Genomic DNA, 12,036 nt, shown 5'->3' on the forward strand with positions numbered 1-12,036 from the left:
GCATTTTTCATATCAGTATTAGCCTATCATTTTCACATGACAATATAATAAAAATCTACAAGTTGTCAATGATAAAGCTGAAACGAAAATTAAACTCTATCTTATCTTTATTAGTTCATATCGGCATAAACTTGTAAGTTCATGACATTTTTTTATTTTAATAGTCTTTTATTCTTCACAATATGCAAATTGAACTGGAAATTGATTTTTTTATTGAAAATGTGAATTAGAACTTTTCATGTTCCCGCGCAAGAAAAGTCATGAGACTTGACAAGAACGAGAGGAAGGAGGCAAGCAAGTATTCCTACAGATCACTTTGAAGCATCGCTGGTATAGATCTAGTAGTCTTAACGGAGCTTATTTCAAGTAAGGACAAAAGGATGTCCTTCAAGACATTTTAAAAAATTATCTCATAAAAACGTCCCGTTTTTTAATACCCATTTGAATTAAGATTTAAATTGAATTCTGAATGGCCTGAAATGGTTGATAATATTTCAATTCAATGAAATATGATATATTTCATCATATACAAATTATGGTAAATACTAGTAAGGTCAAGAGTCAGTAAAAATACATTTTAAAACAGCGAGGCCGCTTTACTTTCCTTAAACAGTCAAGTGACAAAACTAAGTAAAAAATGTAGGATAACTCTTCAGCAAAAATAAATAATACTGTTTTGTGAAAGATGAACACTCAAGAGAATACATTGTATGCGACTGCTACTGATATAAGAGCAATATATATAAATAGCCCTATCCACTGAAGTTTTTGCTCCCACGACCGCACAGCCAAATTACGAAGGATAACCAAACCAACCAACAGTCCAGCTATAGCGCCAGCCAAGTGAGCTACATACCCAATCTGAAACATCAAATTAATCATCCTATAATAAATTTCAATAAAAATAACAAATTACAAAAACTTTAAAAAATATATAAATGTAAGTTCAAAAAGTGAATCCTCATTAATAGTTTGCAGAGAATTGTATATAATGAATTTAAAGTAATCGTAACTATCTGGATTGCCCTGAAAAGGACTTTGGCCTATGTAGCCGGGAGACATTACTGGGGTTGTGACATGAATGCCCTTCGAACATCAAGTCTTGCACTTCTATTCAGCACAGGGGAGTACTGCTCTTCTGTCTGGGCTCGCAACAGACATGTTGAGAGAATTGATACAGTTTCCAATGAAACTATGAGGAGGATTAGTGGGACATTGAGACCAACAGAGACTGAGTGGTTGCCTGTGCTTAATAATATCATGCCTCCAGATCTCAGACGGCTTGAGAAGAAGAACAAGTTCATTTCCCAGTTGCAACACATTCATGAGGATCTCCCAGTCTCTACAGATTTGGCTAACCCTCCACCAAGGCGCCTCAAGTCAAGAAGATACTTGAGACTTGATGAGCAGGAAGAAATAAGAAGTGCGAAGGAGTTATGGAGACTGAGATTGTTGCAGGGAGAGGTTAGGTACAAAGGTTTTGTGGATGACCCTAATGACATTGTCCCTGGCACCCAGCTAAGACGTAGAGTGGTGTGGCCTTGACCGGTTCAGGACGCAAGTGGGAGGTGTGCTGAGCTGATGACAGCATGAGGATACACCTCTTATCCTGTGTGACAATGTGGACAAATTCAATCGATGAATCACGTAATATCTGAGTGTCCACAACACTCCTATCATGGAGGGCTGACACAAGTTCATGATGCTGGAGAAGAGGCATGTCAGTGGCTCCACAACTTACTAGATTCTATTAGTATTCAACATATTAAGTGTAAAATTATTTTTTTAACCTTGGCCTATGAATGCATATGAATTTATATTATACCGTTTGAATCCAACGACAGGACCGTTGGATTCAAAACTGCAGTCTGTGCTCGGTTGAGGAAGGAGACTCAGACTCCGACAATTTCCCTCTCATTTCTAATGTAAGTTTTTAAGTGTTTTCAATCTATTTATATCGTGACTCCTGTTATGTGCTACATACATACATACATATATATATATATATTATATATATATATATATATATATATATATATATATATATGGTAAATTATCAACCGGGTACATCCGATAAGCAGTTTCACTTACTTTCTGACGTTTCGTCATTATCTCAAATGACATCTTCGGAGCGCAGGTAATCTTACACTGACTCCTGCCTGTGTCTCGAAACTCCTCCTATCGTGACCGTTAATCGACCGTAGCAGTCAGCAATCAAGAACTGAATGCCAGCTTTGATGAGTGAATACGTAATTGAAGTAAAGTTACTATAAAAATGTTCAAATACAATAAATGTTAAGAAACACTAAGAAGAAATATTTTTCAATTCCCACCTCTCTATTTAGCTGCGCCACATATCGATCATGGATGGCGGTTCCAATATCGATGACTGCTAGAGCCAAAAAGATGAGCAACTGCCAAATTGCAAACTGCATTTCCGACCAATTCTAAAACAAAAAAAAATCAAATATTTTATTTTATAGTTAATATTTAAAAAAAAACAATTAATCTATTTTGAATATACTTTCCATTGTTTGCATAAAAGATTCCATTTTAAATTATTAGCTTAAGATTTAGAAACAGTTAATAAGTCTCTACTCCTACTGGCGAACAAGTGTTTCACTTATGCCAGTAGTTCTTTACCTTCAGCCGTATTTTACAGATAGTTGATATAGATATTTAGAATAATAATTATTGTTTTTTTTTCTAATATCATTGTATTGGTTTTGTGTTTTTGGTGAAATAAATTGAATCGAATCATTGACAAATCGACCATAGTTAATACAGTATGGTTTCTAGGACGCTTATTCACTAATCATTGCAGTTAATGATCCATTAAAGTTTCTAGAACACTTTTCAAGTCCAATTGTGCCTTAAATCGTTCAATAAACTAATCAACTGACAAAATTCCATCCAATGTTTAATGCCACATTATACACAACTAATTTTTCAAAAGTTGCTCGGCAACCAAGCATACAGTATAGCCAGTAAACAACGATAAGAGCTCTGACGGTCATATTGAAAAGCTACTAAGCATGCACATATCTGAAGCACATATTGCAACAATACACTTCAAGTTCAATGGAGAATTAGATGTTTTCACATTATCGTCACCTGTCACTGCTTCTGTTAATGAATTCATTTTTCAACGGTCAAATTTGAAAGATATACAAGAACCAGCAACCAGGCCAATAGTTTTGGAAATAAGACCTAAGATTGTCTTAGTTTACTAGACATTGATACTGGTATAAAAACTAGTACATCAAAATGTTTCAATGAAACAGTAGATTTAAAATAGTTTTATTCAATTTCGTGAGGAATGATTTTTTTATTGTTTGGTTTTTTGCAAAGCTTAAATAGAGCCTGGTGATTGTAATGACGTGAGAGATGATGCATAAAAAGGTTGGAAAAAGTAGAAATCGAACCCATGACTGGACCAGTTAAACCTTATTATCAAAATTGAGACTTCAAACACCCACATTACACCTTCAATAGTCTGTTACTGAGAACTCCAAGGTTTGTGAAAATGCATAACCTAAACAGATTTCACAAAATAGCACCCAAAGTGAAAATGAGAACAGAAAATTCTGATTCTGTAAAATCAGAAGAAGAAAATCAATAGATTTTCAGACGAAATCCATTTCTTCATACACAGTAGAGCAGCCAAACCGCACAAGCAATGCTAGTGTGGAATAAGGGGTCCATAATGGGGGAAGCAGCAGTGAGCGAAATGTTCAACACATTTGGGAGTTAGCAACCATGGAGTAAAATGCTTGTTTCAATAATTGTCACAGCATATTTAGAAAATAAATTGCCGAAATTTCATTAGTGCACAATGCTTGTTCCACCTAAATTTTCGCCTTCCGCCTCGTACGCCTTTTTCAAACAGGAAAGCCATTTATTTATCAATTATTTAATACATGTCATTAGTTATTACCGAATAACATTGACAATCATCATACAGTTCAATACACGGGAATTATTTCATAACTATTTGTTAGTGAAAATTGGACAATGTGTACTAAATTATGGTCGTCTCCTCACTAGAGTAATATTCAAAAAGTAACAATTTTTCTGTAAATTTCCAAAATTACCAACATTTCAATTTGTATTCTAACAATTTTTTGGAATAGATGACTTGGAAATATTTTCTGTTAATTTTATTTTAATACCTAAAATTGTGACGTTTGACTGCCCCACCTTGATCGGTGATATAACATTGCTTTCAATTGCAGCGTGAATATGATTAATCTGAGTTTTCTTGAAATCAAAAAAATGACCGTTAACATTGTGTTCATTGTGTTGATTAAATGGAGAGAGCTAACGGGGGTACTTTGCGCCGAAACAATGCCTGTGCCCATCAAGGGAAAAGTGGATAAAGCTGCAGTGCGACCAGCAATGTTATATGATAGTGAGTGTTGGCCCCTGAAAAAAAAGCTAGAAGAGAAACTCTATTCTGCTGAAATAAAAATGCTGAGATGGGCAGGGGGTGTGACTAGACTGGACGATATTCGAAACACGCATATTCGGGGCAGTTTCCGGGTGGCACCAGTATATAAGAAGATAATGGAAGGAAGATTGCGTTGGTATGGATATGTGAATATAGACGTTCACCCAATCACATGACAAGGAAAGTACTTGATATGGAGACACAGCCGAGGGGCAGAGGCAGACCCCGTCTCACATGGCAAGGTTTAGTTCATAAAAATATGAAGCAGTTGAACCTGACAAATCAGACGAACCAGGATCGATCGAACTGGAGACTTAGATCGAGGAGAGCCGACCCCAAATAATGGGAAAAAGGCAAGGAGGATGAAGAAGAAGAAGAAGAATAACATTGTGTTTATTATAACGTTTTTTTTCTTTACCTTCTAATTCTTTATTTTGATGTGTTATTCATACTGTCGAACGATTTATTTAAAAACTTTTTGAGAATCTGGTGGAGATTCGCCGTTCAATGTGATACACTACTACACATTCACAGGTGAACAGGTGACATTTTTTAGCCACCAGTAATAAATTTCATTTTATGTCATTGCTACATGTTTTCATAATCGTAATGTTTCTTCGTGTCTTTACCCCCCTCAAAGTAACCAGCTACACTCTGAGAGATACGAGAGCTCAATTCTACGGCGAAGAAGGCTGACAGGATTGATGCGTATTTCTTAATGTTTTCCGTGTATTTGTTCTGTAATAACGTAACAACGTAAGTCATGATCAGCCAACTAGGGCATTCCAGATTTATTTTTATCAGCCTTCGAAACACAAAATTAACCACCATAGACATGATTTCAGTAATTTCATTTTTTGATAATTTAATTGTAATTTTTAAATAGAGTCATATGTTTTGGTCTTGGTCTGCATTGTGTTTCCTTGTTTCTCCATGGACAATTTGATGAATTTAGTTGGAATTCAGAATTAATATAAGTTCCAATTGATATTATAGAGGAAAGATAGCATAATATAACCTTATTCTATCTTTTTTCTGAAGTAATATACTTACAAGAATTATGGTTGACAAATGAGCAGCAATAATGGCGTACACTCCTCCAGAAGCTCCGGCTAGATAAACTTTCGGATCAGAAATAGAAGTTCCCAAAGATCCGGCAATCACTCCAGCTACATAGATGGCCAAGACCCGCCACCAGCCATGCACCATCTCCAAGGGAATTCCGAGCATTATCTGCACCATTAGATTTACTACCAAGTGTCCAATTCCAGCATGTACAAACATGTAGGTCAGGAAACGCCAAAACTCAGATCGTTTGAACGGATTGTAGATGAAGAAGTCAGCTGCTGGACCAAATATCGAATCACCAGTCAGATACATATCGTATGCGAACACCGCTATCTGCAAAATCCAATAGAATATTTAACGATGATCGTTACGGGGATAAATCCTATTTAGCAAAAACACAGCATATATAACACAATGTCAAACAATTGAAATGTTACGTGTACCTACTTATATTTAAAAATGATATTTTATATTATATTTAAATAAATAGGTTTTCTTACTAAGTTCCTCATCAGGGGTGAAATGCATTCCCCACTGCTCAATCAGGAAGTAATTAAATTTGCAAATATATTTGGAAACAAACATCGTGACTATTATTATTTCTTGACACAGTCACACAGTCTTCAATGGAGATTATTAATGTCAATATTTAACATTAATTAATAAATGGTTAATACTAAAAATTAGAATAATAGAATTAGTTGAATTATTGATTAATTCACTATAAATAAATACCGTACTCAAGTTATATATTAAATATATCCAATTATATGATATGAATATGATAATTAATTTTTTCAGTATGGCTTCAGCCGTGATTGAGAACAGACGTGCGTGCTGCATTAGAGCTCTGTTATCTAAAATTGATTTGATAGTGCCGTTTTGTTTTCGTTCAAACGATCTAGTAGTGAGCTTTCAGGTTATAGAATTATTAGCAAGTACAATCTTAAAGTGTTCGTCCTGTCCACGTAAAGTGACTTCGTTGAAGATTTTTACTTCGTTACTGAACATAAAAATGTCGTGTGGTGTATGCCGTAAGTCTTTGAGGAGCGAGAACACTCCTCTAATCAGTTGTGGAGTTTGCAATGTTTCGTTCCATTGTAAGTGTGTCAATATCAAGGAATCTGACATTAAGTTTCTGAAAGATTCGGATAACGTGTGGAAGTGCCCTACTTGTCTTGACGCACGAAGGAAGAGTGTAGTGCTCAACTCACCAATCAAAACATCTGAGGAGGAGATTACCCTGTCTTCCATTAAGAAGAAGCTCAGCGATATGGAGGAGCAATCGAAGCAACTGGAGATGGATCTAGGAGGATCCATTAATTTCTGCCACAACGATGTTGAGAGCATATTAAAAAAAAAAACGAGGTACAGGACAGCAAATTGAACGTACATTTACAAAAAATAGACAAAACGAAGAAATAGCATTCTTAAAAAATCAAAATCTTAAACTTCAAAAACAAGTATGCCATTTAGAACAATATTCGAGAGTAAACTGTGTCGAAATTCAAGGAATTCCAACTGAAGTGAATGAGGACGTGAAAAGCCTGGTGTTAGCAGTGAGAAAAGCGTTGGATAATCCCATCGACGAGAAGCTGGTCGACAACTGTCACCGACTTCCATCCAAAGACAGAGACAGACCGCCTGCAATTATAGCCAAATTCGTGAGGCGTTTCGACAAGGAGGCCCTGCTGCAAAAAAGAAGAATAAAGAGGGACTTCTCTACGCGACACCTTGGGCATCAGCAGATCTCTCCAATCTACCTGAACGAGAGCTTATGTCCCGAAAGAAGACGTCTCCTAGCGTTGGCAAAAAAGGCTAAAGGTGAGGGTAATTTTAAGTACTTGTGGGTGCGAAAAAATGGCAAGGTGCAACAATTCTTATAGAGCAGGGGGAGTTGCTGTTTATGTCAAGGAAGAGTTAAGAGTAGATTTTGAGAAGCTCAACTTAAATTCGGCTGATGGAATTAAATTGCATTGTAATATAAACAATTTTGATATAATTGTTTTCTGGCATTCTATAGATTTACGGGAGTTGAAATAGACTCTTTTTTAAACGACCTGAGCGACGCTTTAGTCAAAACAGAAAATGAATTCGTTATCATCACTGGAGATATGAACATAGATTTATTAAGTCCCGCTGCTATAGTGGATAGATATAAATACATTTTGAATAGTCAAGGTTTTGATTCATACATAAACGAACCCACAAGAATAACAGACAGGTCATCATCTTGTTTGGATCATTTATTCATCCGTGCAAGCTCCAGAATACAAAACATAATGAATTTTGAAGGCGTAGTCTGTCATAATGACATATCAGATCACTCCATGTTAGAATTATTCACTGATATTTTAGAAAATACTACTCCGAACACCATACATTATAAAAAAATTGATGAAAATAAATTCGCGAAGTTAGTTATGAACTCTGACTGGTCTGATATTTGAATCACTTATTTATGAAAGGCCTCTTGTCACTTAAAGTCAATTTTTCAGCAGCTAAAAAAATGCCTCTTATATTAATCCATTGTTGATAATTCCAGTTTTTTCAATTCCAATTATTATTTCAATCACATTCACATACATATATTCTGCTCACAAAATGTCAAATCAATTTCTCACATAATTATTAACAATATAAAATACTGACATGAGGCCTTTCATAAATTAATGTGTGATAAGAGCCCTTTCAAAAATAAAGCTCAACTTTTTATCACAACTGGAAGTGTTTTGTTGTTGGAATAATACACATATTTTGTTGAATAATCACTCATATAATTATAAAACATAATTTCAATAAAAGATTGGAAATATTTTTAGTTCATTGATCATTAGAAATCAAGACATTGCAACATTGTGAAATCATAACACTCCTTAATCGATAGAAGACATTTCAATTTTCTGTATCAACCATCAAAAATACAAGATAAAGCAAATAGAACTGTGAAATAGTACAATCCAATAGAAATAATGAATAATACAAATTGATACTGATAAACTATTTAGTTTGAACTGATTAAAGTAATCTAGCAAAGTGTACAAAAGTTGAATCAAACTTCTTGCCTTTTGCCTTTTTTCGTTGGCCAATTTTGTATATTGTTATAGAATGGTCTGAATTCAACAGGGATGTATTGAAGTGTTTTTTTAATCATTCAATTTTTCTTCATTGATTAACCACTTGTTATCATATGCCTGTTTGGTGGGCATTGATACAGCAGCTGATTGATTGTTCAATAAATTGAAATGTCTTTCATTGATCCCATTAATGAACTCAGATACTGCAATGCATCCTCTTTTGGAACTCTCACAAACAAACTCATGATATTTATTTGTGAGAGTAAAGTACTCCCGTTTACCTTTTTCGCTCTCTGGCTTTCAACAGAAGCTGTACATTTTTTATAATGCAATGTTTTATAATGCAAATAATTATTAACAACAATATTATACTTTATTAGACAGTAATAATGATTGTAAATAATGTAAGCAGCAGCTGAACATGAACATAACCTAGAACCTAGTCACGGCACGGTTACTATAGTGAGGTCCACGTTATAATGACAGTATTTCATCAACTTTATTTTTGCTATCCTTGTCTATCATTTGACAAAGCCGGTGATACTATATTTTTCTAGGTCACAACGATGACAATGTCTTTGACAGCGTAGAAATATAATTAATTAATGCACAGAATCGGTATCACTATTAATTCTTCTATCTTTATTCACTGCCATTATAACGTGGACCACACTATAGTCGCAACACTTCTACGCAAGCGCAACATAACAGCTGTTGCTTACTGAGCAGCGGTTTGGTTTTGTAGAGCCTCCTGTCAGTGACAAGAGACCTTTCATAAATATACGCATTCTGAACGGCTGTGTTACTAAGCATACAGACATGAGACAAGAGACCTTTCATAAGTAAACGATGCAGCTTTGCATTGAGAATTGATTTTTGTCACTTTTTAAAAATGGCTGAAAATGTGACATGAGGCCTTTCATAAATAAGCGATTCAGATATTTATAGATGCACCAGCGTGGATATAGCTTTTAATTATTTCATTAACAAATTAAAAGAATCTCTGGATGAATCTACGAAAGACGAAACAAGAAAATCTAATAGGGTTAAAGTTCGAAAGGCTTGGATGAACCACAATTTATTGAAAATTTAAAATTAGAAAACAATACTTTCCGTAACACTTTAAAGAAAGAGATCATTGAAACAAAAGAGAAATTTTATCTTGATACCTATCACAAACTGAAAAACAATACGAAAGAGAGAGCTGGCGTATCGTTGACTCTCTTATCGGTATGAGGAACAAGATCACCAATATTAAGGAAATAACAAATGCTAGAGGTGAAACTATTACAGATAAAGCAGAGATAGCTAATGAATTCAATAACTTTTTCACAAATTTAGTCTCAGATCATAATTCTACTACATCCGAAGCTGATTACATCATATATAACAATACATTCACTGAAAACCGACCCAGATCTTCCCTATTTTTTACGCCGACATCTTCATCTGAGATACAGAAAATCGCCGATACAGAAATTAATTAATGGATTTAAAAGTAGAAAATCGCCGGGTAAAGATGGGATTACAACATCAATAATTAAAGCTGCAAAAGAACCTCTTTCAAAAATTCTATCTTATATATTATACAATTTGAGTTTTTCAACAGTTTTTTAACATATCCGTGTCAACTCAAAGAGAGTGTTATAATAACCATATTTAAAGGAGGAGACACAAAATAAATGAATAATTACAGACCCATAGCTTTATTATGTCTTTTCAAAACTTTTAGAAAAAATAGTCAAGAACAGATTACAGAATTATCTTAAATCTAATAAATGTTATTGCAACAACCAATTTGGGTTCAGGGCTGGGTTTAAAACGGAAGATGCTATAAAAAGGGTGATTTCTAAATTTTATACTGGTGTGAACGAGAGTAAAAAAGTCGCAGGTTTATTCCTTGACATCAGGAAAGCTTTCGACTGTGTCAATCATAGAAAGTTACTGAGAAAACTGTATGATGGCGTAAGGGGTGTATGTACTATGTAATAGCTGGTTTGAGAGCTTTCTATCGGGACGTTCTCAGCGAGTTAATTTGGGGGGTTCCTTGAGTAATTCAGTTATCATAAAAAATGGCGTGCCTCAAGGGTCAGCTCTATCAAGTGAACTTTTTCTTGTTTATATCAATGACCTTTGCAATGCTAACTTCAAAGGCACTCTCATTTCTTATGCCGATGATACTGCTCTATACTACACCACAGATTCAGAACCACAACTACAAACATATACTTGAAGACCTGAAACTAATCAATATTTGGCTCTGTTACAAATATTTACAACTAAATATCGATAAATCAAAAATACTCAGGATTAATCTGCGGCCACAACTAATTCCTCTCTGTCTACCATTCCATAGCCCAGATTGTGATAATAGGGATAACTGTGACTGCAAACTAATCACTGAAGCAAAATCCCTTAAATACTTAGGATTATTATTATTATTATTATTTTTATTGCATCCCAAACATCCGAATAATCAGACTGGGGATAAGTCAAAAGGAGCAACCTAAAGGAGGTTCTCAACACATATCATAATACATTTATAAAATACTGTAATTATACAATAGTCAAATGAAATATTATATATATATATATTTATATATTTATATATATTTATATATATATATATATATATATATATATATATATATATATATATAATATATATATATATATATATATATATATATATATATACAGTATATATAAAACACAGTTAGTCAAGATTACCTATGTACAAGGACCTGGGAAGAATCAAAGACAAGGAACAATAATATATCACTCCTGCAGAAACTCATCCACAGAATAGTATGGCCTTTCAAGTAACAGCCTCTTTAACATTCCTCTGAATCTTCGTAAGTCTGCCATGTCTCTAATATCCTGAGGTAATCTATTATATATTTTTGGGCCCATATATTGCGGAGATTTTTCAAACATGGCGGTTCTATGAGCAGCCACTGATAGGGAGGCTGAGTGCCTTGTATTGTAACTGTGGATTTCATTATTGCGGGTGAAGTTTGGTAGGTTTTTGTGAACGTATGAACAGATCTCCAAGATATACAGTGACGGCAGTGTAAGTATCCTGCTACTCAGGAATAGTTCTCGACAGGGATATCGGGGGGGCTTACCAAAAATAACTCTTAATGCTTTTTTCTGAGATCTAAATACTTGGATGAAGAATTTTGATCTTCCCCAAAGGGTTATGCCATACTTGAGGAAAGGAAAAAGATAACCGTAATATACCACCATTAGGGCTTTGAAGCTCAATGTGTTTTTGAGCACTCGCAGAGAGAAAATAGCTGAGTTAACCCTGGAGCATATTTTTTGAATGTGTACTGACCAGTCCAATCTACTATCTAGTGTTACTCCTAGAAGATCAACAGCAACGCTCTGCTGGGGTACACTCAAATCGGCCAACTCATTAAAGTTTCTGGCTGCAAA

At 34.6% G+C, this 12,036-nt stretch overlaps 1 protein-coding gene across 3 annotated transcripts in view; it reads right to left on the reverse strand.

Moving 5' to 3' along the window:
* Nucleotides 1-571: 571 nt before the first annotated feature.
* LOC111060715 (rhomboid-related protein 2) overlaps nt 572-12,036 on the reverse strand; it is a 177,026-nt gene continuing 165,561 nt past the window's right edge. For all 3 annotated transcript variants that reach the window (XM_039441593.1, XM_039441594.1, XM_039441592.1), the window contains 3 exons: nt 5,504-5,851; nt 2,334-2,447; nt 572-861 (listed from right to left, as the gene is read on the reverse strand). In XM_039441593.1, coding sequence (XP_039297527.1) covers nt 694-861; nt 2,334-2,447; nt 5,504-5,851 — 630 coding nt within the window. In that variant the 3' untranslated portion in view covers nt 572-693. The remainder of the gene's footprint in view (nt 862-2,333; nt 2,448-5,503; nt 5,852-12,036) is intronic.

This window comes from Nilaparvata lugens, chromosome X (genome assembly GCF_014356525.2).
Source record: "Nilaparvata lugens isolate BPH chromosome X, ASM1435652v1, whole genome shotgun sequence".
Taxonomy (NCBI): Eukaryota; Metazoa; Arthropoda; class Insecta; order Hemiptera; family Delphacidae; genus Nilaparvata; species Nilaparvata lugens.